This window comes from Choloepus didactylus, chromosome 8 (genome assembly GCF_015220235.1).
Source record: "Choloepus didactylus isolate mChoDid1 chromosome 8, mChoDid1.pri, whole genome shotgun sequence".
Lineage (NCBI taxonomy): Eukaryota > Metazoa > Chordata > Mammalia > Pilosa > Megalonychidae > Choloepus > Choloepus didactylus.
Window position 1 is genome coordinate 5,163,546 of NC_051314.1, and position 27,817 is coordinate 5,191,362.

The 27,817-nt window shown below is 47.1% G+C and overlaps 1 protein-coding gene across 1 annotated transcript; it reads right to left on the reverse strand.

The window, feature by feature from the left end:
- Positions 1 to 1,987: 1,987 nt before the first annotated feature.
- Positions 1,988 to 27,817, reverse strand: GTSE1 (G2 and S-phase expressed 1). The gene is made up of 12 exons (XM_037845859.1): positions 27,792 to 27,817; positions 27,487 to 27,584; positions 20,766 to 20,823; positions 20,059 to 20,677; positions 17,388 to 17,558; positions 15,886 to 16,009; positions 14,171 to 14,545; positions 12,475 to 12,547; positions 10,140 to 10,376; positions 3,791 to 3,992; positions 2,966 to 3,205; positions 1,988 to 2,417 (listed from the first exon to the last, which is right to left on the reverse strand). Exons 2-12 carry the CDS (start codon positions 27,563 to 27,565, stop codon positions 2,334 to 2,336), a joined length of 2,262 nt encoding a protein of 753 aa, XP_037701787.1. The 5' UTR covers positions 27,566 to 27,584; positions 27,792 to 27,817; the 3' UTR covers positions 1,988 to 2,333.

Below are 27,817 nucleotides of genomic sequence, written 5' to 3' on the forward strand. Positions count from 1 at the left end.
AATTGCTAAAGGAGGTTCTGCGACTTCTCACCTTGCCTGGAAGCCAGGAGAGGAAAAGAGGTTGAGGGGAAGCTTTGAGGGAACCAGCAGCTTCGGCCAGGACATCCAGATGAGGAGCCCAGGACAGAAGGGAAAGGGCACTGAAGCACGGGAGGATGCGAGGCAGGGCCTGATCCAGCTTGCGCTGCTAGTGCAGCCTTCTCCCTTGTGTTTGGAGAAAAATTACCATCAGCTCACGGTGTCCTGCTGGGGCACACTTGCAGATCTGACACTCCCTACCAACCAAAGACATGCATGGCTTTGGCCCCCAGGAGAGCCTGGCTGTTGCAGGGCAGGATGGGGTGGGGGCACTAGAAGAGAGGAGCCAAGAAGCTGGGCTGGAGGCTCGGCTCCCTCCCAGGATTTGGAAGGAGATGGCCAAAGCACAGCTAGGTTACCTGCGTTTAGCTGTTAAGACCCAAGAGAGTCGGGATGCATGAGCTCCGCTCCCCACCGTATCCCTAGCAGCACTGTGGCCTGACCAGAAGCAGAGCCTCCATGTTTGTTGAATGAATTCAATTCCACAGTTCAGATTTTTTCTCCCATGAGATGAGGGGACCAAACAAGAAGATATGCTGGGGTAATACTCGAAGTCTAGAATTCTATACTGCCCACTGGAATAGAAAGAGGAAAAGATGGCTATGATTCCTATAGATTCTCTTTGCTCCAGCTAGCCAAGGGCTGTTTCTAAACAAGGGTGCCTTGCTTTCATTATTTAACTTCAGGACAACTCCAACTTAATAGTTCATGCTCCCAACCATTCCTGCCTTCAATGGTTGTTTTATACTCACCATGGTAACCCCAGAAAGTTAACAGGATAGCTCAACTATCTCCTTCCCTCAGGGCTCAGTGGATCACGCAGGGAACACTGGAAGGGCGTCCAACAAGCTGAGTCCAATGTGGAGCTTTTCAGCTATCTGGTTGTGAAGTCTGGGGCAAGCCACCAAATGAGAACTCAGAGAAGTTTCCTAATTAAAATAAGTGGCTTCTAGGCCAGCTTTTATTTTTAATTTGAATGGCTTCAGGCAGGGAACATGCTTTCCAGTGCATCTCACAAGTCCCCACAGACCTCCCTCCGGCACCCCGTGGTGCTCCTGCTTAGCCTGAGCACAGCTGCACGGCCTGTCCCTTGGCACCCTGATCTGCCTTTCCAGTCTCCCATACTGCTACATCCATTTTGTGTTCCCTTTCTTTCTAGAGCATCGTCTTCTCAAGGTATGGTCAGCAAACCCTCTGAATCAGAATCCCCTGGTGCCTATTAAAAATGCAGATTCTCGGGTGTGGTGGTTTGGAGCTGTATGTATCCCAAAAAAAGTTCTTAAATTTAACTCATTCCTGTGGATGTGGACCTGTTGTAAGTAGGGCCTTTTTGATGAGGTTCCTTCAGTTAGGGTGTAACCCACCTCAGCTAGGATGGATCTTATCCTCTTACTAGAGGCTTTTATAAACAGAATGAATACACAGAGAGAAAAAGCCACGGAAGCAAGAAGCTGAAAGCAACAAAACCCAGAATAGAAGGGAGAGACCAGCAGATGCCGCCATGTGCCTGGCCGTATGGCAGAGGAGCCCAGGATCACCGGTAGCTGGTCTTCAGGGAGAAAGCATCGCCTGATGATCCCTTGATTTGGACGTTTTTCTGGAACCTTAAGCCAATAAATTCCCATTGTTCAAGCCAAACCATTTCATGGTATTTGCTTTAAGCAGCCCAGGAAACTCAAACAGCAGACCTGCCCCAGACCTGGGGGGTCAGTACAGGGAAATGAGTGGGGCCTAGGGATCTGCATTTAAACCAAGTTCCTTGGATTACATTTATAGATGCTAGATTTTGAAAATCACTTTTATAGAAAGAATTAAGTCTGGCTATAAAAATCTTGCATATGGATTAGTGACAAAAATCAATACCTATGCATTTTGACAATCAAGATAAGCTTATGAATTGTAATGAACTTAATACATTTAAATTTATTTCAAAATTTAAATCTAGAATATTTAATTTTTCACACAAACTTAACTTAAAAAATAGCCACTTGCCATTTTACATATCAAAGAATGAAGACAAAATTCTTAATTTATATTTCATGTAAATAGCAGGGAGGAGGTGGCTGCTGAGTAGTGTGACCTCAGGCAAACGAGCCAACACCAAATCCCTCAGCCCACACCCTCCAAGCCCAGCGAGCTGACTAGTCTGTTTTTAATACAGTTGTCTTCTAAAATGCATTTCTAAGGGTTGAGAACCACTTTCGGACCGACTGTTCTTTTAAAGAAAGAGTAAAATACAGAGGTTTTTGCTCAACTCAGAACTTGAGGAGTGGTGAGTCCACGTTTTCTTTGTCAGCCTCAGGACTCAGCTGGATCAGAGGAGAACCCAGGTCTATTAGCTGGAAGAGAGAGGAGGAGGAGGTGAGCGCACACACCCATGCTGCCCTCCCGTCACACTTCCCACTGCACTTCCCTGGCCCTGAAAACCCAAGGACCTGGGCGCCATCTCCAACCACGGCTTGGGGCTGTAAAAACAACTGGGCGAGCCTGGTCCACGTACTTGAAAAGAAACCTTGACCATCCTGTCTAAGAAGATGGCAGGAGAAAAAGGCACATACTAAGGAACTCTGAGTTCCTTCAAACATTTATGCTCCTCATAATGAAAGTACTGGGGGAGAGGGGGTATGGAGTAAAAAAAGACCAGCTCCCGGCACCCAGGGAGCTCATCCGAGCTCCTGGGAAGCCAGGACAGATTCCTCAGAGGTAGTGGGTAAACCTTGGGAACTCCTTGCCACCAGAGGTGAGCCTTGCACTGAGACGTGAAGCCTGTAAAAGCTAAACGGCCACTTTTAAGTTTTGCCATGATGTGTCCCAGGACAAGGAAAAAACACAGAACCAAGGACACCCCAGGGCTGGAGGTGATGCCAGATCACCGACCATGTCTTACCTGCCCCACTACTTGGGAAGCTTTTGACGCAATGTTCTTATTCATGTCTGGGGTGTTTATCATGAGGTCGATCAGAGGCTTGCTTTCAGATTCCCAGGCCACAGAGGGTTTCGGTGGAAGCACTTCTCCATTTGTTTCTGGAGTTGTGCAGAAGTCGATGAGTGGGATGTCAACGAGGGGACCGCCTCCCACTTCTGGAGTGACAGTGAGTTGATCCAGCTTGATATCTATAAGAAGAGCCTGGACGACAATCCAAGACAGAGAAGTCAACGCCTACTGACTTACAGGAGATGCCAGCATCTTTTTTTCAACTGCCTTGGAGAAGGCACGCTTGGCTTATGTCCCAAGGCAGGATAACGTTCTGGAACCCAAGAAAGGACAGCCAGGATGGGATGTCAGTGCAAGGAAGCTCTGGCTCATGGCGTTTATCAAGTGTTCTCTCTTCTCTGGTCATTTTCCACCTCCCTGTCCACACCCCTCCTGCGGACAGCCAACACTAGAGCTCCTATGAACACCCCACACTCCATCCTTCCCCACTCTCCTTTCTGTGACCCTTAAACCTCTCCTTTGTCAAATACAGGAACAAAGGGTGTTGCTTTTCTCTCTGTGAGAAGCCCAAAGGCCCTCGACTTCCCTCTTTGGTAGAGCTGGAACCAGAGGCCAGGGGGTCATAGAATGAAGTATTGTAAAGGAACTCTGCAAACCAGCAGGTCACTGTCCTGACCCACCCCACCCACTTCCAAAGCAGTTCCTGTTAATCCAGGAGAAACACTTCTACTTTTTTTGTACCTCCTAGTTTGATAAAAATAGAGCATATCTCTGTACCTCCTTAGGGGATGTCTCCTCAGTTGTCCTTGCTTCATTCAGAGCTGCTTCTGTGGTGATATTCTTAAATATAGAATCGCTTTCTTCGGGAGAAAAGTTAAGTGCCTGAGGCACAACCGAAGGAGGGGAAAAACTTGCTGCAGGTGGCAAGTCCGACGGCCTAGAAGCAACTTTTTTGTTGCCCTCCTTTGTTGGTTCAGTTCTGTGGGAAGAACAACAGAGAACTTTTAGAAAAACATGAGTTTATGTGGCCGTAATTCGGGAAGCAGCCATTGTGGGAGCAGCGGGAAGGGGGTGGGGAGAGTCCTGGTGCTGGTTCCCGCTCCATCAGCAGCAGCCACCTGACCCCAAAGCCTCACCCTTCCCGCCATGGGTGGCCTCTGAGATAAAATGAAGACTGAGTGATTGCTGGGGCTCCTTTCCACTCTAAAACCTTGTGTCAGTAGCAACAGGTGCCTGTCTAATTCCCTTTTCTTTAACTAGAAGAATTAGGGAGGAAGAAAGGAGCGTCTCCTGTCCAGGAGCCCTGGCCTCACGTGGGGCCGGGCCTGCTCCGCACAGGGCTACGGCCCGAGGTTCGGCCCGGCTCCGCGAGGCGCCAGCACCCCCACAGCACAGGCCAGCCCTGCTGCTCCACCCGCCCGCGCTGCCCTCGGGAAGCCTGGCCGGGCGCCCACAGCTGCTCTGAATCCCTCCTCACACATGGCGTCTGGCCTTCCCTCTGCAACCGCATCTCAGGGGAGACGCGCCAAGCTGTGCGTGTCCCCGCCAGGCACGAAGCGGGCATCCTGGGCTGCGGCTGCAGTTCTGCATCAGCCGAACCCCGGCCGGGGGCTGCTGCCTCGCCGGCCTCCAAACACCTGTCTACCTGAGACTCCATTACCTGAGGAAACCAAGGAAAGCAGCACTTTCTGTAAGTTAAGACGGAATATATTCTTTTTAATATTTTAAAAGGCTTCATAGCAATCTGAGAAAAATAGAATTTTTTTTCTTTTTTCACACTCATACAATGTATTTTGAAACATAGTTGTAACCATTTAAACAGAGTTGGCTTGTTTGTGGTGCCCTCTTTTTTTTTTTTTTTTTCTTTTCCTGTTTGGCATCTCCTTCCCTTCTCCTTCTCCCCTATATAAAATCTACCCTAGCATTTTTCTTCCAGTTTTCCCCATTCTCATAGAACTAAATAGATAGAGACGTGCAGTTTTATATGTACATATTATAAACACATGGAACTTTGCTGTTCATTATTTCTTTTATAAAAACAAGATCATATTATACACTCTTTTCCGCATCCTTTCTCTGAAGAAGAGCAATGGGAACCCTGAGCCGGTGCAAGGCCAGCTCCCACTGCTTAGTGACCACCTCAAGGGCCACTTCTCCCCAGTCTTTGCCCTACAGACCCGGCTGCGGGAACACTCTGCAGGCATGGGGTGCAGCATCATGTCTAAGGGGTCGAGACCCGCAGTAGGATCGTGGGGTGAAGGGTATGTGTGATTTAAATTTTTTCCCTTAAACTTTTTATTTTGAAAAAAGTTCAAACTTATAGGACAGTTGTAAAAATAATACAAAACCCATACGGAGAACTCCAGCACACACACACATACCCTGCAGCTACCCAGATCCACCAATTTTAACATTTTGCTACATCAGCTGTATCATGCCATCTGTCTACCTGTCTATTTATCTATCAGTTTTCTAAACATTTGAGAGTCAGTTGTCTGTACCATGCTCCTTGAACACATAATCCTTCCATGGGCCTTTCCTAAGAATAAGGATATTCACTAGTGTGTTCACCTTGAGTGCAGGTGTCAAGTTCAAGCACTTTAACATTGATACAACACTTCAGTCTATACCCCAGTTTTTTCATATGTTCCAATAATGTCTTTTGGGCATTTCCTCCTCCACCGGTAGATCCATCCAGGCTTGTGCGCTGCATCGAACCTTCCTTATCTCTTTAGCTGCTCTTTTTTCTTTAATTCTGTAACCATCTACCGTGAATTTTCCCGCCTCATCCACTCCCAAGTGTACCATTCACAATGCTGTGCTACCCTCACCACCATCCATTTCCAGAACTTTCCCAGCATCCCAGACAGAAAGCCTGCACCCATTAAGCAGTAACTCCCCACCCTCCACTCCCACCCCTGGTGACCTGCACTCTACTTTCTGTCTCTACGTTTACATCTTTTAGCCATAAAGTGGAATCATACAATATCTATACCTTTGCGTCTGACTTCTTTCACTCAACATGGTGTCTATGTATCAGAACTTCATTCCTTTTTAAGGTTGAGTAATAGTTCACTGTATGTACATGTAACATTTTGTTTATCCATTCATCTGTCGATGGACACTTGGGCTCCGTCCACCTTTCGGCTTTTGTAAACAATACCACAATGACCACTGGTGTACAAATATCTGTTCGAGTCCTTCTTTCAATTCCTTGGGATATATACCTAGAGGTCGGATTGCCAAGTCATATAAGTCTATGTTTAACTTTTTGAGGAACCACCAAACTGGTTTCCTGTGTACTTTAATTCTAACAGATGTTGATAAATGACTTTCCAAAAACGATCATAATTCACATTTCCACTTGCGGTGTACCACCTCTCACCAATCAGTATGAACACTAGTGAGTCTATAAAGAGCTGTCTCCTAGTTGCTGTAATTTGCCCTCCCTGCTCCTAGTGAATTTGGACATCTCCTCAGGGGTTGCTGACTATTGCTTTTCTATGAGCTTATTTGTAACTTTTGTCTATTATCATGTTGTTTTATATTCAGTCATTTGTCAAATTGATTTCATTTATGGAATTTTAGTTATACAGATTTTAATTTTTACAGTCAAACAGGGTCATCATTTAATTCTGGGTTTTCAGTTTTAAGGTCTCCTGTCCTGAGCCTGTCACATAGTCTCCCAGTTTCTCTTTTTTCTTCTTCTTTTTTTTACATTTAACCCTCAAATTTACCTAGAATGTATTTCTCCATGATTGAAGAAGGGGTCCAATTTAATTTTCTTCCTGGCAGATGACAATTTAGTTAGAACCTTTTATTAAATAATCCACTGTTTTCTTACTGAATCAGACTACCACTTTCGTCAGGAGTCTCTCTTCTGTGCCCTGATGTGCTTGTCCATTCCTGTAGCAACACCACGTTGACTGAATTGCTGTAACTGGGGAGCACGTGCCAACAGCTGATAAGGCTGGACCCTCTCCCCTCCACCATACATTTTTTGGCCATTCTCAGACATTAATTATTTCTTATAGACTTTAACATCATTTCATCCAGTTAGAAAGAGAATTCTGTTGAAATTATAATTGGAACTACAGTATATAGCTATATAAAATTTCAAAGAATTAACCTTTTATGATATTAAGTCTTCCTATTCAAAAATGTGACATTCCTTGGAATATGTCTGATGTTTTCTGTTTTTCTTTTTCTAATTAGAGAAGCTGTGGGTTTACAGAACAATCATGCATAAAATACCGGATTCTCATATACCACTCTATTATTAACAGTTTGCATTGGTGTGGTACATTGTTACAATTGATGAGAGCTCATTTTTATCACTGTGCTATTAACTTTAGTCCACAGTTTAACTTAAGGTTTGCTGTTTGGGTAGTGTAGTTCCATGGATTCTTTAAATTTTAATTTTATTACTTGTGCTGGTTTGAATTGGTTATGTACTCCATAAAAGACTATGTTCTTTTAATCCACTCTTGTGGGGGCAGACCTATTGTAGGTGGGATCTTTTGATTAGGCTGTTTCCATGGAGATGTGACCCACCCAATTGTAGGTGGGACCTTTTGATTAGATTATTTCCATGGAGATGTGACTCTGCCCATTCAAGGTGGGTCTTGATTAGTTTACTGGAGTCCTTAAAAGAGCTCAGGGGCTGACGCAGTCCCAGATGCTTGGAGATGCAGACAGAAAGACGTTTGGAGATGCTAAGCTAAGAGAAGAAGTCCAGAGTTTGTCCCCAGGAGAAGCAAGAAGGACCCACAGGAGCCAAGAGAAGGTGAGAGAAGCTAAGATATGTAATCCAGTTTGCCCCTGGGAGAAACTAAGACAGAAACCCAGAGACATTTTGGAAAAAGCCACGGAAACCAGAAGCTAAACCTGGATAGGACCAGCAGACTCCAGCCATGTGCCTTCCCACGTGACCGAGGAATCCCAGATGCCACTGGCCTTTCTTCAGAGAAGGGATCATCCTTTTGGTGCCTTAATTCAGACATTTTCATGGCCTTAGAACCGTAAAATTGTGAACTAATAAAGCCCCTTTGTAAAAGCCAATCCATTTCTGGTATATTGCATTTCCAGAAGCTTTAGCAAACCGAAACATTACCATATGCACCACATAACGTTTCCCCTTTTAACTACATCCAGACATATATTTCAGTGCTATTAATTACATTCACAATGTTGTGCTACCATCACCACCATCCATTACCAAAACATTTGCATCCTTCCAAATAGGGACTCTGTACATTTTAAGCCTCAACTCCCTATTCCCTGCCTTATATTCTTCAGTAAGAATTAATGTTTCCTTCAAGTCAAGGTACTGGGACTTTCTTGTTAAATTTATGCTCAAATATTATAGCTTTTATCTTTATTGTGAAAGGAATACCCACCCCCCACCCCACCTCACCCCCATTTCTAGGTTCTTATGGCTAGAATAGAAAAAAATTGATGTCATTTCTATCTGTTTCCATTTCTTAAAGGTTTACTGGGAATGCCTGCTGAATTTTTTTCAAATGGCTTTTCAGAATCTGCTGTGATTATATGGTTTTCCTCCTTTAATGTGTGGATATAGTTTCCCGACATCATACCAACCTTGCATTACTAAAATACATCTAACCCAGTCATAGTATATCATCATTCTGATATACTAATGCATTTTCCTTGCCAATCTTATTTACTGTTTTTAAAAATATATTTTTATTCAGAACTGAAATCAGTCTACAGTTCTGTTTTTTAGGTACTACTATTGTTAGTTATCAGGTTTGTTTATTAAAATGAATTGAGAAACTTTTCATCTTTATTCGTCAATAGCCTTTAAAGATTAGAATTGTCTACGACTCAGCTGTGATGTCACCTGGACAGGGAGCAGGGGAGTCCTAAGCTCTCCCTGTGGCTTAACCCATGTTTCCCACTTTTTATGGGGTCAATTTAGATTATTTCTATCTTTTAGGACATCATTTCATTAAGGATTTCAAATTGATTGAAAGAAAATTACAGGCAATATTTCCTTATAACACCTTTATTCTTTCCTCCCATTCCAATCTGATCTTTTCTTATGGAATCTCTCCCCACTGCCACTGGGCAGGGAGGGATGGGAAGACTCAGGCTCCCTGGGACTCAGGTCAGTTATTAGACGGCCCAAGCTGTGGCAGCCCCACAAGTAACGGGAGGTGAACCGGTCCCTGCTTGACAAGGCTTCTAGAGGATGCTGACTGTCCAAGAGAACCTGTGAGATGATGGAAATGCTCTCATCTATCCTGTGCAGTACAGCAGCCACTAGCCACGGGCTACTGCCACTGAGGAACTGACTTCTGAATCTTGTTTAGTCTTAATTAATTACAATTTAAATAGCTGCTAATGGCTAGGGGCCTCCGTCCCGGCAGTGCAGACGAGTAGAGCACCCCGTCTGCACTCTCCTAGCCTCAGGGCAGAGGGGACACTGTCCCTCGTGCCTTTGTGGGCACTGGGGTGATCAGGCCCCGTAACACAGGCCGGTCTTAACTTGCCCACAACCAGCCCGTGGGCTATTCTCTTTCCAGAATCCAAAGCTTTTTGGGCTCCCAACACTGCCCTCATCCATCCCACGGGAGGGCAAGCCCGGCCCCAGTTTTCTCCACCAGGAACCCAAGTCCAAGACCTTACTTGCCTCAGCACTTTGAGCCTCAGAAGAATACGACTAAAATTGGAATTGGAAGGGAGAAAGGAGCCAGTTCAAGGTCACCGTGCTCCCAGAACCCCCAGCCTGTCCCCAAGCTCTACCGTGCTGAAGTAGGAGAGTTTAAAGCTTTACCTCTGCTTTGCCCATTGAGTCTCCTTCACAGACAAAACTTCAACTCAAGGAAGCTAAGGGCCAGTAACATACTCCACTTAGGCGACTTATCCAATGGGTCTTTACTGAGCACCTACTGTGTGCCAGGCACCGGGCTCTCAGCTCTGGGGCTGTGCCCGTGGACCTGAGAGAGAACAGGCTTGAACGACTGTCCTTGTCACAGAAGGGCAATCAGCTTCAGCCCAAGCACTCGTAAGCCCTGGACTAGGGCACCTTCCCGGCACAACGATGTTATTCTTGAGTTTATATTGGATCTGAGACAAATTTTTGGAACGTCTCTTCTCTTACCTCATTACAGATTTTCTCCGGGGCTCAGAAGAAAGACGCCGAGCAGGCACACCCAGGGGAGAGTCCAGAGCCCTTTGCATGGTTCTCGGTGTCATCACTGGGAGGCCAGAGAGTCGTCGACTGGCAGGTGTGGGCAAGGCCGACCCAGGCTTTGTACTCACGGGGGTCCTTGCACTGCTGAGGTGGTTTTGGGGAGCTGGCCCTGAGGAATGTCTAGCAGGAGTGCTATGGACCATCCTGGAAAAGTAAAATTGGACTCTTAAGCAGATGACCTACCACAGTCTAATTATTCAGCCAATGTGGTACGGTGATCCATAAGCAGTTCAATGGAGCCGTTGAATCCCATGGGTTCAAGAGAGAAGACTCCAGCCAGGGGCACCTGCCTGAGCGCTGGGGAGGGGGTGGGGAGGGGGTGGGAGCGTTGCCAGCATAGGCCGGGGCTTGGGCTGCTGCCCACCCACACGGAGGCCCAGGCTGGGTCCTGCAGGTTCCTCCATGGGCAGCACCTTCCCCCTCTGGACTAAAAGACTAAAAGACAATCGGATCAACTGTGAGAGCATGTCAAGGAAGGGACCATGAAAGCTTACTTCATGGTAGATTCTTAAGAGAGAGTAAAAAAATCACCTTTCATGTCATCATAAATATTTCCATAAGGAAGTTCAAGCGGTTGGACAAGGAGACCCCACCACATATTCATTTCTCAGGTTCAAGGTTGCCTGATCATATGTGAACACAGAGAAACAAAATCAGGGAAAGCGGGCTGTTTCTCAGGTACCTCTCCTTGCGTCCCTGGCAATATCTGTGGCCTTGATTACTAAGGTGCGTTGCATAACCACCAGTTGGTTTGTTGTTGTTCAAGGAGAGTCTGGATCAAGTCAGCTGTTCTTTCAAAAATAAAAAACTCGAGTCAGTGGCATGCTGCCAATAGGTCTGGGGATCACATGTCTATTGGTTCTATCATCCGTTAAGGACAGTCTTTATGTGCTTCAAAATGAGACTCGAAACAAACTTCTAACATTAACTGAGAAACAGTCACTCCAAGGGGCACGTGCAGGGGACAGTGCTGTGAAATCAAGCCACCACACTCTGCAAAGTTCTGGAATCCCGCCCTGCTCCCTTTATTGCCAGGTACTGGCAGCTCTGCCACAAACTCCAGCAAGAGTAATAAAAATGTTGACCAGTGTCACCCTCAAAGTCAGCCTGTGAGGCAGGCACACCCACATTGTTTCACAGTGGGGGAGCCCAAGGCCAGGGGGTGAGAGAAGCTGGCACGTGGCTGTCTGACTCCAGCCCGGGCTCTGATCCTTGCCATATGGAAGGGGAGGAATCTCAGCATGGCTGACACAAAGAGCCTTCAGGAAAATCACCCGGCCCAATCCCACAGCTCACAGACAAGGAAATGAGAGCCCGAGTTGCCAACAGGTGCACAGAGGACAGTGGCAGGGCCAGGGTCAGGCCCCACTCTGGTGTCCTCGTGCTTCCCACCCTGGCCCGTCCCACCCAGCAGGCCTACATCAGGGTTCCCACCCTGGCTACACCACCCCACCCAGGAGATTCTGGGGTGCAGAGTCAAGAAGTACTACATAAGGTTTCCTGCACTAGGAGTGAGGTTCCCAGAGCACCAGGCTGGGAATGGATGATAACCAAAAGGGCCAGATGTATAGCTGGAAGCCTATAGCCTCAGCAAGTGGCAAAGGAGGATGGCTTGGGAAGAATGGTCAAGTTGCCATTAGGGCCACCTGTGCACCAGAGCAGGCATTATGCACATGCCCGTGTACTTCCTCGTTGTCTGTGGTACCCATGGTGCTGAGCTGGCCCCATCTCCTCATGACAGGTGAGGAAGCAGGGTCAGGAGCATTTAAAAACTCACATCAGATCACACAAGCAGGATGTATGGGAGCTGGGATCCAGACCCACATCTAAATAACCTCACCACCCCAGTGGTCTTAACTGTGGAACACGCCAGAACCACCCGAGAGCGAGTACAAAGTAAGTTATTGGGCTCCATCGCAGCCCAGCTGGCTCAGAGCCTCTGGGAGTGGGGTCGGGCCCTAGCAATTACTGCTGTTGGGCACTGTCTCGTGCAGAACCACACTAAGACAGCCTTGACAACCATAAAGGTTAAACCAGGAGGGCAAGTCACTGGAGAGCTGAGGGCTGCAATCAGATACAAAATGGGACTCACACCTAGGGGCTCAGTCTGCCCTCCTGGGGGCTGTGATGCTGAGGTCACACATGCATGGGCAGGCTGTGGAGTTACCCTGTACTGGAGAATGCATCAATTCATTCCTAATAGTAACATAAAAATACAGGAAGTGGAGACCACGCCCGTTACCTTCCAGCCGAGCAGCACGACCACGGCCTCTGAGCCCGGGAGAACCTGGGTGTTGCGTTGTCAGGGGAGTTACCTAAGATGAAGAGAGGAAGAGTGTGTGTCAGCCCAGCTTGGAGCAAGCGGGAAATCCACTGTTGGGGAGCCTCACCAAATGGGCAATTTTTCTATACAAGTCGCCGCTTTCCCAACTTGCAGTGAAGAAGGCACTAGAAGTATAGGAGGTTGGCCAGGTCACCACTGGGGCAGCCTGCCCGACACGGGAAGTAGGAGAGGCAGCACCTGGCTCCCCACTCCGTGCTCAGGGGCCCCAGCCCATCCAAGGCTCGGGCTCCAGGGACCGGCCAGTGGACGCGGCACAGAAAGGGCCCTCCTGGCCACCTCTGCCCCTTTCACTGGCTACTGCCTCCAAACAGGAGGGCTCCCGGCTTTAAGAGCCACAGAATAGAAGCGGTCTCGGCCTGTGAATTGAGTCTATTTGTGAGGCACCTACCTGGAAGTCACTGGACACTTGTCCAGAGGAACTGCATAGAGAAAGAGCTCAAGACAGCTGAGAGGCCTCCCCTTGAGGCTGTGGCTGAATACTGAGCAGCACACATACAAGACAACCGAGTCAAAACCAAGAACCAGGAACAACTGCCAGAGCTCCCACGGGGCTGGCAAACACTCGCCGTCCAACCAGCCAGGGTGGATGCATAGGGCCTCAGAAAGGCTGCAGGCTAGTAGGAGGCTCAGCTGTTTCAGGAGCACAGGCCATTCTAGACCCACCCTATCAAAGCTTAAAAAGCCTCAAAGGATCAAGTTGATCTGCAGCTTAACTGCCTGCCAGAGCAAAATTCAATTCTTTAAATACAATAGAATCCAGACGCACAAAAGTTTAAAATTCACAATGTCTAGCCACCAGTAAAAAATTAATCATCTGAAGAAGCAGTTAAATGTGTCCACAGCCAGGAAAAAAAAATGAGTCAACAGAAACAGACTCCAAAATGACAGAGATAATGGAATTAGAACTTTGAAACAACCATTATAGGTATGTTCCAGGATTTAAAGGAAAACAGAAAAGCAATGTGGAGAAAAACGGGAACTCTAACATCAGGAATGAAAAATTCACTGGATCGGCTTGCAGCAGTTTAGTCACACTGCAGAAGAGAAACACGTGAACTTGAAGACGTCAGTAGAAAGCTGAAGCACAATAAAAAGGGCTGAGCAGTGTGGACAGAGCCTTGGTGCCCTGTGAGACAATATCGTGAGGTCCGATGTGTGTGCAGAGTCCCAGGAATTAAAGGGAGAGCAGGAAAAAATATTTGAAGAAATGGCCAGAGATTTCCATACTTGATTAAAAATATCAACCCACAGATCAAAGAAGCGCAGGAAATGCCAGGCGGACAAACACAAAGAAAATCATATCAAAGTAATAATCAAAATAATCAAATCGTTGCAAAAAAACAATAAAGAAAAACTCCTAAAAGCAGCCAGAGAAAAATGACACATTACATACTGGGGAAAGAACACAAAATAAGTTTCCTATGTCAACTCATCTCAACTGAAACGGTGCAAGCTCGAAGGCAGCCGAACATCTTTAACGTGCTGTAAGAAAATAAACAAGAAAAGAAACCACCACCACAGCTAACGATTTTTGTTAAAACTTTAAGTAGAATGTCTTCAATATTTTAAAAACATATTAAAATTTATTACTTACCAATAGAAAACCTAGGAATTTTAAACTGACTTGTTGGGGTACGCATAACCTTCGTCTTGGAATTTACATAGGAATCTCGCCTTCGTACACTCCCCATTTTATTCAGTTGAGACGATCCTGACACGCTGGAGTTCGAGTCCAGTCTCCGGGCTCTGTGTTCTGGAGTCTGTGGCTGAGTGAGAGCCACGCCGGGCTCCGTGGGCTGCTCGCCCGGCCCCGCGGCCACCTCAGCCCCCTGGGGCTGCGTGCAGGACGCCTCCGGGGGGCCTGGCTGCAAAGGCTGCCGCTGGACGGCGGGTCTGAGTCTGCTGGACTTGCTGGTGTCCGACGGAGGCCGGGAGCCGGGGGCGGGGATACTTAAAGGTTCACTCACTGCTGCGGGAAGAGGAGACACGACATCTGCTTGTCACTCAAGTGTACGTTATTTTTAAATTATGAAGCCATTTAACAAGCCCAAGATATGCTACCTTTTGCATATCTACCTGAAAACGTTTAAGTAGAGAAAATACCTTATTTCCACTGCGGTGACTTCCATATAAGAAGCACCCTGGGAATGATATTCTGAGTACCCATCAGGCAATGTCATCAAATACGTGACAACTCAGACTGCTTGAGGTGAAGCTGAGTGTATTCTAAGGTACAGATCCTACACAATCACCAAGATATACATAAGGATATAGAAATTCAAGCTCTGCCGTCTTCCTTGATTGTGCTACCCTAGTTAGGCAGACGGAAGCTGGCTGTCACCATGCCCCACCCATCCAGTCCGGAGGTGGGGAGTGCACAGGGAGGGAAGACACCATTCTCTCTGGTCAGTTCCTTTAAATTACAAAAAGGCATTGGGTCACAGTAATCATGAAAGCTACTTAAAAAGCATAGCAGATAAACTAGGATGAAAATAGTCAGCTACCAATATGCCGGCCCCTAAATCAATTTGGTAAAACAATTTTTAAAGGAAAAACTTTAAGAGACATGACCAAGGCCACGCTTCACACGGCCGCCCCCACCCCCGTTTGTTCATCTGCTCCTGGAGCACCTGCTGTGCGTGGTACAGAGGCCCTGCTGTCTTCACACCAGCTCTCTACACACTTGTCCAGTCCCCCCAGGGAGGCACTGTTGCCCCAATTAGTAGAGACAAGGAAACAAACTTGAGTTCTCTTAACTGCGGAGTGGGAGTCAGGATTCCAAATCAGATCAGCCTGATTCCAGAGTTCACACTTTTCACATTTTCTGAACAGAAGTCCCAGCCTGCCCCGGGGGGCTGTGGTCAGTCTGCAGCGCGCTGTCACCCAGAGAGCAGCTGCTTCCCTGCGCCGCTAGATGGCGCCCGGCCTGCTCGGTGGGACGGGGACGCGGGCCGAGCTGCAGCAGGTTTGGGATTTAAGCAAGCGCCCGGCTGCCCCACACGGCCTGGAACACCCCTACTTCACGAGTCCGCGCCCGAGGACCTCGCGTTGACCTCTGCCTCGTGGCCAGTCCTGGGGTCCTACTGCGTCCTCGGGCCCTGGGACACTGCTCACCCTTGGCCTCTTTCCCCCTGGGTGGGAAGCACCCTGAGGGCAGGGACCCTCATGGCATCTCCCCTGCCCCAGTGTTTAGCCCAGGCCACCACAGGGAAGCCCCCAAGGACCTTCTGGCTGGGCCCCAGAGGGCCGGACGGTGTTCAGGTCCCCGCCGGCCAGACGCCCACCTCGCGCTGACTGCCGCGGCCTTACCTCCGCCCAACGCTGGAGAAGCACACGTGCTGCAGGCTGTGCTTGAGGCAGACCCCGAGGAAGTCTTTCTTGCAAGATTGCCGGCACAACCGGGTGGCTTCAGCAGGGACTTCTTTTGTCCCAACTGAAACAAAATGTTAAAAAAACAAAAAAAAAGGAATAATCAAAGACTTCGTTATCTACCCATTACTTACTTCTGCTAAAGTAGGGTCTTGAAACAATTTTTAATAATTATCATCTTAAATTTAAAGAAGAAAAAAGTTAAGCAGGTTTTCTCTTAGTCCCAAACACCAGCACTAGAAAAACCTGAGGGAGCTTATTAAAAATGCGGCTTGGAGCCCCGAGCCAGATCCACTGAATCGGCAGCTGGAAGGCCGAGCTCTGGGCATTTCAGTAAGTCCTGCCAGAGATTCTTTTTTTTTTTTTTAATCTTCATTTTATTGAGATATATTCACATACCACGCAGTCATACAAAACAAACTGTACATTCGATTGTTCACAGTACCATTACATAGTTGTACATTCATCACCCAAATCAATCCCTGACACCTTCATTAGCACACACACAAAAATAACAAGAATAATAATTAAAGTGAAAAAGGGCAATTGAAGTAAAAAAGAACACTGGATACCTTTGTCTGTTTGTTTGTTTCCTTCCCCTATTTTTCTACTCATCCATCCATAAACTAGACAAAGTGCAGTGTGGTCCTTATGGCTTTCCCAATCCCATTGTCACCCCTCATAAGCTACATTTTTATATAATTGTCTTCGAGATTCATGGGTTCTGGGTTGTAGTTTGATAGTTTCAGGTATCCACCACCAGCTACCCCAATTCTTTAGAACCTAAAAAGGGTTGTCTGAAGTGTGCGTCAGAGTGCCCACCAGAGTGACCTCTCGGCTCCTTTTGGAATCTCTCTGCCACTGAAGCTTATTTCATTTCCTTTCACATCCCCCTTTTGGTCAAGAAGCTGTTCTCCATCCCACGATGCCGGGTCTGCATTCCTCCCCGGGAGTCATATTCCACGTTGCCAGGGAGATTCACTCCCCTGGGTGTCTGATCCCACGTAGGGGGGAAGGCAGTGATTTCACCTTTCAAGTTCCTGCCAGAGACTCTTACACGTGGCTCGGTTCGGCCACCAGTGCGGGAGAAGGAGCAGCAGAGGTGTGGGTGGTGATCGCCACGCCTGGGAGGGGCCAGTTTCCCAGAGCCTGTGACACCCCATTCTCCACAGTGCAAGGGACCCGCAAGGTCACACAGGAACCGAGGCTCAGGGGCTGACCTTATTAACTGCACTCTGGGGGGCAGAGGCTGGCCTCCAACCCTGTGCTCACACCTCCAGGCCTTATATTCTTTGCATTTCACCAGGCTGCCTCCCATGGACTATTAATTTCAATTTTGCACCATGATTTCCATCAAAGGCCCATGTCACTTGAGCCCAAAGCTGCCATCTGATATGCACCAAGCACAAGTCACAGTGTGCCCTCGGCCTCGGCTGACTCACCTTGTTGGGGATGGGGCGCGAGCTCCTGACTTGAGGCAAGTGGCTTTCACCGGTGGGCAAGCTCACGGCATCCAGAGGGGCTCTGGGTTTGTCAGGGAGCACATTGCCATGGGCTTCCTTATCGTTCAAGATTTTCATCCTGGAAGAACTAACTGGTATCTCTTTCTTAGCCTGAAAAATTTTAATTTGAAATGTGAGAACGGCCTAGTCTGTAACAGTGTATAGAGCCACTCAGGCTTCAGTTTAGAGCACCTCCAGGCTCCATCTGTCTCCCCAGTGCTGCACGTTTCTCAGTTCATCAGCCAGGGGGAACAGAGCAGCTCACTTCCTCTACCAAATCACGGACAAAAACGATGATGGATTTTGATGGATTTTGTTTCCTCGTTAGAAACAGAGTAAGATAATACCAAGACAGAGTATTAACGGGAGATCCTCTAAGGCGATTTCTCAATCCACATTCTTACTTAGGGATGATAATGAGGAGACTGGTTCTAGTTATGCAAATTTTAAATTGTTATACAGAAAGGAATCACTCATTAAATGTTCATTCCCTCTACCAAAGAAGCTGCTCAATTGCAATAAACCTTCTCAGCCTAGCACTGAAAGCTACTTTTCTTTTGCCAGTGGAGTCAAACAATAAATTCCTGACATACTTAGGAACAAGGGCGTTCATGGAACTCGTCTGTGCTTATACAAATAACATAACGAGGAGCGTTATTAAGTAAAACAATGGACGCTCGTAAGATTGTAAAGCAGCAGCACTGTCTTATTTTCCTTTACACCATTTTTTAAAATTGATACTTCACATACACGACTTAAAATTCACCATTTTAAAGTGTAGATTTTAGTGGGGCTTTTTTTTAGTATATTCACTAAGTTGTGCAACCACCACCACGATCTAATTCCAGAACATTCCTGTTACCCCATAAGGAAACCCATATCTCTTGGCAGTTAGTCCAATTCTTCCCTTCCCAGCCCCAGCATTCTCTGGCAGCAGCCTGCCCCCGAGGATCTGCCTGCTCTGGCACTCCATGTAAATGGGATCATGCAACATGGGGCCTCTGGGGTCTGATTTCCACCACTCAGCATGTTTTCAAGGTTCATTTGTGTTGTAGCATGTGTCAGTTCTTCATTCCATTTTTACAGCTGAGGAATACTCCGTTGTGCGGATACACAGTTTACCCATTCAGCAGCGGATGGATATTTAGTTTGTTTCTACTTTTTGGCTATTATGAAAAAGGTTACCATGAACATTTGTGTACAAGTTTTTGTGTGAATATGTGTTCAATTCTCTTGGGTATATACCTGCTAACTCCATGGTTAACTTTTGAGGAACTATCAAACTGTTTTCCAGTGATTGTGCCATTTTTCACATTCCCACCAGCCATGTATGGGGGTTCCAAGTTCTCCACATCCTCACCAACACTTGTTACTTTCCTTTTTCATGCTAGCGATATCTCTTAAAGTGCACTTCTGGTCAGGCGGTGCACTCACACTCCCGGAGTGCATCTCCCCAGGCAAACGCGGCTGAAGTGCATCCCAGCTGGAGAGCCACACCTGCCTCACCGACCAAAACCAGCTCCCAGGCAGCCCAGGCCACCTAGGGCCAGGGGAAAAGGTCCCAGGTAGCCAAAAATAATCCCTTCACCTCTTTGCCCTAAAGTTTATGCATGTTACACACAGCCAAGCTCATCTAGCCCTCATTCTGGAAACATCACTCTAGAAATGTCCATCCAAAATGGTCTCCAGAAAAAAAAAGTTTTTATGATTAATGGGGTAGGTGCCCCCTATGGCTACATGGGGGACAACAGCAATGCCCCAGAGTACCTCTGTTTAGGTTTCCATGTGGCAAATGTATTTTTTTTCAGTCCATTTCAATTCTGGGTTCTGGTTAACAGGAGCCATGTGGCTCAGGAGAGGCGCCTGGGGGGAGAGAGGCCCAGGCAGGCCCCGGCTGGGTGCTGTGCATGTACCCAGTCCTCGTGACAACCCCACAGGCACCATTCCTCTTTTCCTGGCTCAGAGGGTGGGGGAGCAGAGCTGGGAAAGGGCTGCAGGCCAGGCTCAGACACAGCTCCTTCTGGGCGCTCTCCCACAAAAAAGGAGCTTCTTCCCCTCTCCTGAGCAGGGGCCAGAGCAGGCCAAATCTGGAAGCCAGTTAGTGTCTGACCCACCCTTCTCCTGCCTGAGTGCCCTTCCTGCGAGTCTCTTGCACCCTCATGGTCACCCCAAGCTGGCTGACTATACCCCAAAGCTATAACACTTTATGGTTATAGCCATTTCCCAGTCCAGCTCATTTCCACTGACTGACTGGGAAGACAGTGATCAAAATGAATTCCCAGTTATCTAGGATGCCTGGTGGCTATTCCAGAAGCGGACAACTTTTGGAAGAGGTTGCTTGGGAATGGAAATGAAATCCCTAATGGGTGGAATGTCCAGCATTGTAACAAAACACTATGAAAAATGTCACACCGCACTCAGAAGGACAGCACTACAGCAAGCCATTCCTGCCCAAGTGCACCCCCAAATCCTGTGCTTCTGAGCCCTAAGAGCTGTGCATTTCCCAGTCTCTCCCCTAATGGTTCCTGTTAAAGATCATAAAATGAGAGGGCTAAAATGCAAGGGGGTGCCCAATTCCCCAGGGAATGTTCTGGACCATGATTCTGTCTACCTTCTCCAGAGCCAGGTAGACGCTCTTCCCTCGAGCAGACGAAGCTCGGGGTGGCTGCAGTCTGCTCACGGTTTTCTTCTCCGGCCGGTGGGTGGCACTTGGGTCCGCTGCCCCCAAAGGGCCGCCCGAGCGGAGCGGCTGCTGTGCCTCGGGGAGGCCAGCCTGGGCATGGGTGTTCTGCAAGGCGGGGGGTGAGTTGGGGAACAGGGCCACCCCCAACGGGGGCCGGGCCCCTGCGAGTGGTGGTCCCACAATGGGGCTGTCAGACAGGTAGTACGTCTCCCTTTTAAGGGACTTGGGGCTTTTCTTCAGCTCATTTTCTTTTTCAAAGAGGTTTATTTTTAATTGTGATTCCTGCACAAAATTTTCCACGCCCTGGCTCCAAGGGTCTTCAGGCTTCACAGCTTTGGCCACCGCATTTCTGCTGTTGCTTTTGATCTGCAGAGCCAGTAAGTGTGCTTCCTTGTACACTTCCACGAACTTTTCCCCAGTGAGAGGGCTCCACGATGCCGGCAGCCGAGGCCCTTCAGGAATAGGGTTACTGAATTCTAAGCCGGCTGCAATACATCTTTCTTTGTGCCCAACAGGTCCAAAAAAGACTTCATCATCTTCATTTGCACTACGTTTAAAGAAATGGATTATTAATTACACTGGCATTTAAATGAATGTGGTTATGCCCAAGGCAAGGAAGACACGGATTTGTTTACCTTGAAGAAGACAACGAAAGATCAAAGTCAAATTTTTCATCAGCCAAAAGAAGAATGTCTGGGGGAGAAAAAGCCAGTTATTATTTTAGAGCTGGAGCTGATGAAGAGAAAAATATAACCTGTCCCTAGAGCTATCAAAACTTTTATGAATTCTGTAACCCTAAAACTGCTCTTAAAAAAAAAGCTATTATGAAATTTCACCCCCAAAAGTGTAACCTATCATCATTTTAATAGTCACATCTTCATAGGGGGCCCTAGATTATCTTAGATTATCTTATTTTTTGTTTTCTCTTTTAAAACAGCATCACCCATTCTGTGATTGCTGCTCCCAAAGCATAAGTCCTTATTTTTAAGATATAATCTAAAATGCATTCACCAAGTCATTCAACCAGCTTTTCAAGAATAGGTAAGTCATTTTCTGGTATAGAACATTTTCAAAAGACCACCTGCTTTTGCTCCCTTGGAATTAAATTCCCCTTCACAAACTACAAAACACCTAGCCATTTTTCAAAACTGAATGTGAATATTATTCTAACAGAGTAGAAACTCAAAACAGATTTGTTGACTAACTGTCATCTCTTCTTTGGAGACTTTCCTGAACCCCCAGATAACACTGTGCTTTGCACCCCGTCCACATGCCTATCTCAGCACCTCCACTGGACCCGTCTGTGGATCCGCCCAACACCCTCCAGCAGACCCAGGCCCCAGGGACTGGGCACCCTCTGCTGGGGCACTGGGCCCTCCTCCAGCTCCCAAGGCACCGGGGCCGACTGCGACCACAGCCCAGCCCAGCTATTCTGTCAATTTCTCTTTGCCTTTCTTTCACCCCAAATGGACTGCAAGCTCCTCCAAGACCACAAATGTCTCATACTTCCCTAATATCCAGCAAAGAGCCAGACATTTAGGAAATGTTTATCAAAATGCACTGACTTTATATTTTTATACTGTGAAGTTTATACAGCACTTTCACTAATAACATCTTATTTAATCCTAACACACAATTGCACATGCTTATCAAAATCATCAAATTGAAAAATATACCGATCCTAATTAATCAAGAAAGAAAACTAATCGAGGAAATGAGAGAAAGCACAAATGCACAAAAGAAATAAGGGGGAAATAACCACAGACAGAAGAAATTAAAAGATTCCCAACTTAGTCTGCTCAATTCTATGCAAATAAACCTAAAAACTGGACTGAAATGGAGAATTTTACAGGAAACTATAATATATCAAAACAAACTCCAGAGGAGAGAAAAAAAATCCTAACATTTCAATTATTATAAATTAATTGGAGAAAATTTATCAAGAACTATCCTCCTCCAAAAAGCATAAGGCCCAGATAACTTTATAGGGTACGTCCATCAAATCTTTAAAGAACGTAAGCCCAGTGCTATTTATATTGTTCCAGAGGACAGAAAAAGGAAACCTTCCAACTTATTCCTATGAAGCAAGCATAACTTTATACCAAAAACCTTTAATGTTTACTCAGTAAAGAAAGCTGCAGACCAAACTCTTACATCAATATAAAAATCCTAAATAATATTCACCAACAGAATCTAGCAACACATTAAAATAATAATATATTGTGACCAAAAGAAGTTCATTTCAAGACAGTAAGAATGGTTTGATTTTACACAAGTCTAGTAAGGTAATTCACTAGACTACCAGACCCAACAGAGGAGAAAGTCACAGTCATCCCCATATATGCTGAAAAGGTGTATGATAAAACAGGACACACATTCTTGATTTTTAAAACTCCTAATAAAAATAACAAATATAATAAACAATGGACTATAATATAATATAATCAATAACTACTATATAATTATAATTATATTGTTTCATCACTTGTAACAAAAGTGCCACACTAATGAAAAATGTTAATAATAGGGAAAACGGTCATGGGGTGAGGGAGTATATGGGAACTCTATTTTCTGCATGATCTTTCTATAAACCTACAGCTACTCTAATAAAAAAAAATAAAACTAAAAAAATACAGATAAATTTTACCAAGTTAAGGAAGAATCCATCTCAACCCAAAAGCCAAAATCAGGTTTAATGGGAAAACACCAGAAGCATTCCTTGTCAAGACAGAAACACATTTCATCCATTAGGATGGGCTAACTTGTGCTGCAGCGTCAAACAACCCCCCAATCTCAAGTGCTTGAAACAGGGCAGACTGCTCACTCAAGCCGCAAGTCCGCTGGGGACAGGCTGGGCCTCTCCCCACGTCCTCCTGCTCTGGGCCCAGGCTGACGGAGCTGGCCCATCGGGAACCCCACTGGTCCCCAAGGCAGGAGGGGAAATGGCAAACCCCACACTGCTCCCAGGGCCTTCCACCCAGCAGCAACACACCTCATTCCCCTTTCATTGGTGAAACGCCTCACCTGGCCAAACCTAATTTCACAGGGGCAGGAAGTACAATTTTATTATGTACCAGAAGGAAAAAACAAGAAGAAACACTGACAGACAGCACCCAGGACACACCACCTATATGTGAATTAACCCACAGGCCAGCACCAGGCATCAAGGAAAACCCCAGAAGCAATTCCAGTAAAGCCAGGAATGATATCTACTGAAAACACAATTCTTATCAGCTAAAGAAGAGAATGTGGAGGTAAAATTACCATAGTGCACAGATGCTATGGTTATAGACCTAAGAAAAACAATCAAGAAAATCAACTGAAAACTATGATAAATAGTAGAAGGATTAAAGACAAAATTATTACCCAGCAGTCAACAGCTTTCATAGACACAAAGAACAGTTAGAGGACATAATGGGGGAAAAGACCTCATTTATCATAGCAACAAATAGTACAAAAACCCATGGACACACCTAGGAAGACGCAGGCAAGAGGGAATGAGGAAAACCTAGCATGGTACAAAATAACACATCAAATAAGGAGGGCAAATGGATTATTAAATAAATGATGTTGAGATAAACCAGATAACCCTTTGCAGGGGTTTGATCCATACTTCACTCCATGCCAGGATAAATTCCACATCAAGCAAAGACTTAATTGAAAAAAAATGAAACCTTTAGGGCTAAAGGAACAAGATGAAAACACAGGAAATTCTTTTATAACCTGGGAGTGCAGAGGTCTCACTACAGTATCAAACTAGAAGGCATAAAATAAAAAATTGATACTCAATATATAAAAATGTTAAAAATGTCCACCTGGCAAAAATCACCATGAGCAAAGTTAAAAGAAACAAGGAACAGGAAAATGAATATTTATAATTCCTGTCACAAAGGGTTAATTGATAAAACATGTCTACAAATTACTAAGGAAGAAATCAATAACCTAATCAAAAAATGTGCAGTGAATATAAACATGTAACTCCGAGAAAGGAAAATTAAAAGTTCTTTGATATATGACAAGATGCTCAGCCTCACTCAAAAATAAGAGCCATGAGAAATAAACTCACCCGAAGATGCTCAGAAGCCTGATGAATTTAGAGGCAGGGCTGTGAGGAAAGATACAATCCAGACACTGCTGGGAAGGTGCAAGTTATCCCAACTCTTTAGAAGGCAACTCGGCGAGCCTATGAAACCAGCCCTGTGCACGTCCACCAGGCCAGCAAGCCCAGCTCTGCAAATGGAGCCCAGACATTCGCAGGTGGGCAGGACGAGGGGTGAACACGGCTACTTCCTGAAGCAAAACGTTAGGAACAACCAACACCCACCCACAGCGGATTAGATACATTACACTACATCCCCACCATGGAACACTACTTAGGTGCAAAAAGAACAACGCTCCTTACATGGGTTATATGATGACCATCTAGATTCAGTCGGCGGACAAAGCCAAGTGCAGAAGGGTGTTCTCTAGGCCGTATGAGAGAGGCGCTGGCATTGTGGCCTATGTATGGCCTGCACCTGCATAAACGACCTCTGGAAAGGTACCCTAGAAACAGATGCCATCGATGGCCTCGGAAGGAAGCAACTGGTGTTTGGGGGGACAGAGATGAGGAGACAATTCACTGTTTACACACTCATGTCTTTTGACTTCTGAACCTAGGAAGTCAATTTTGTAGGTCACTTCTAGAAACTTGCAGCTGTCTGGTGTGGTGAAACAACCCCTGAACCAGGAGTCAGGGAAGTGGGAGTCTAGTCCAGGCCCTGTAGCTGGCTCTACTGGCCTCGGGCAGGCTGACCTGCTCATCCTGCAGGTGTGTGAGCACCCACAGTGGCCAAGCACTCCACTAGGGCCCAGGCAGACATGGGTAAACGATTCGTGGGAAGACTCTGGGTAGAGAGGTGCTAGCTTGGAAGCAGGGCACCTCTGAGGAAAGGACAGAGGGCATGCTTGAGGAACTGGTCAGAGGTCAGCCAGAGCAGCTGAAGCAGGTGGGAAAGGGGGAAATGTACGTAGATCACTGCATCTGCAAGCTGTGGCAAGTTCTGGTTTTACTCAAAGTGCAATGGGAAGCAACTGAAGGGTTTTAAGAAAGTGTTAAGATCTGCCTTGTGTTTTAAAAAGGTTCCCCTGGCTGCTGTATGGAGAGTCAATCAGACAGGAGGTGGCAGTATCTATCAAAATTACAAATGTACATACTCATCAAAGAGCAAAATATACATGTAGATGCAGGAGTCCAGGTGAGTTAACATGGCCGAGACCAAGGCGGTGACTTTTGGATGGAGCTGGAAAGGGGAAGATGGATCAAAACTGAACCTGGAGGTGGAGATGATGGATGATGGTGAGAGGGACAGAATGAGTCTGGGAGGTGAGGGAAAGGGAAGGCTCAAGAATGACGGGAGGCTCACAGCTTGGACAGCTGGTAAATGGAGGGGGCCATTTACTCAGATGGGGGGGTACAAAGAGGAACAGCTGAGGGGCTGGGTGGGGTAGGAAATAAGTTGAGTCTGAGGTGCACATGAGACAGTCACGTGAAGATGCCAAATCAAGAGGTGAAGACACAAGCCTGGAGCTCAGATGAGGGAGGCTGCATCCAGACAAAATGTGGGCATCACCAGAAAGCAGATGGGGTTCAAAGCCATGGGAATGACAGAGAGCCCCTAGAGAGAAAGTACAGAGAAACCCCATACCAGGTCCTGGGGAAGATCCACTGCGGAAGATGGGAAGGGAGGAAAAGGAGGCTGCAGAGGGTTGGAGAGGTGCACCAGCCAGAGGCCAGTGGAAAAGCAGGAGTGCTTCAGAAGCCAACGAGGGAAGCTTCCAGAAGAGAGGGTCAAACATCGAGAGGTCAAACATCATTAAGCAGTGGGAACAGAAGCTGGAATGGCAAGAGTTAAGGGAAGTGAAAAAAAATAGCAAAAGCAAATACAGGAAAAAAGCTTCAAGTTTGGCTCTAACAGAACATATTTGTATGTCAACAATGATCACGATCTAATGGAGACACAAAAAATATATTTATATGGAATATATATTTACATGAAAAGTGCAGAATAGGCAAATCCATACCAGCAGGATGTAGATTAGTGGTTGCTGGGGAAGGGGGGGGGATGAGTAAAGTTACTGCTTCATGTTTCTTTTGGAGGTGATGAAAAATGTTCTGGAATTAGGTAGTGGTAATGGTGGCACAACATTGTGAATGTACTAAAAGCCATGGAATTGTACACTTTAAAATGGTTAAAATAGTGAATTTTATGTCATGTGAGTTTTATGTCAATAAAAAAAGATAAAAGATATGAAGGGGGGGTGACAGAAGGGGTGAAGTCCCCAAGAAAGAGCCGTGGGCTCAGCGTGCTCATGGCAGGGTGGATATAACAGGAAGGAGATGGGCACGGAAGCAAGTCCCTTTCTGGATACAGTGTAGCCAGGATGATTTGCAGGGTCTCCAGGAGGGTTTCTGCAAAACAGAGGTGTTTAATGATCCCCAGTCTACCTGTGTCACATGGATGCAGTAAAGAATGAAGGATAATAAAGGATGTCAAAATGCTTTAAGAGAAAAAGAGGGAACAGCCCTTAACTTATTTTCTGAGGCTACTGTACCCACACCAGACAAGGAAAGAGTGTTTTAACCCAGCTTGGCCCCAAGACCGAAGAACTCACCAGGCACGGAGTTAGACATGAGTTTAATGGGACTGACCTACAGGAGATGGTTCCACAGCGATGGCAGGCCAGGACAGATGGAAGTTAGCGCTCTGCAAAAGCAGGGGGTGCCAGGGGGTGGTTTATAAGGGTTAGGACAAAGAGGGAGGGAGAACAAGATTTCCGGCAGGGTCTTGTGACACTAGGGTTTTCAACAGTGATGGGGAGGGGAGTTTCAATGCTTTGTGGACAGCACATCTTTTCCTCCCCTGGGGAGGTCTGATGACTTTTAACGTCTGTGTCTGTCCCTGTCAAGTAGGCGGCTGTGTGCAATCACTATGGAGGGGAGGGGGCCCGGGCCCTGGGTGCCCACACAGGGCAAGGAGAGTCACGGGCCAGGCTCACCCACTAACATGGGTGCAAAAACTCTACACTAGTATCAGCAAACAGAAACCAGCGACAGCAGACAGAAGAAAACCACGAACGCAGTCCAGCAAACGTTCACGTGCCCACCGGGGACCCTGCGGTGAGTAAAATCCCCCGGCCCCTGCTGTCCGGACTTGAAATGGGGGTGCGGCCCAGCACCGAGGCACAAATAATTACGCCGTATGGATGCAAAGGCCGGGGGTTTCCCGAGTGTGGGTGGTGAGTAAACTCCCCCGAAGCAGCACCCGAGGTCCGCGCCGAGAGTCCGGGCACCGCGCCACAGCGACCAGGACCTACCGTCCTTCCCGGGCGCATCCGGCCCCGCCTCTCCCGCCTGGCGGGCCCCAGGCGCGCCGCCGCCGCGTCCTCCTTCCATGGGGAGCTGCCGGGGGTCCCTGCGGGGAGGAAGGGGGCAGAAGATGAGGGCTGAGCGGGTGCCCGGGCCAGGGGTCCCTGGGCCCTTCACCCCCGGCCGGGCGGCGCCGCGGAGGCCTGAAAGCCGCGTCCTGGAGAGGAGCAGGCGAGGCCGGTTGGGTCTGCCGGGGTAACGGGGCCCCCAGCCCTTGGCACCCCGCGCCGCCCGGGCCCACCGAGCCCCTCACCCCGAGCCGCCGCCGACGCGAGTCGC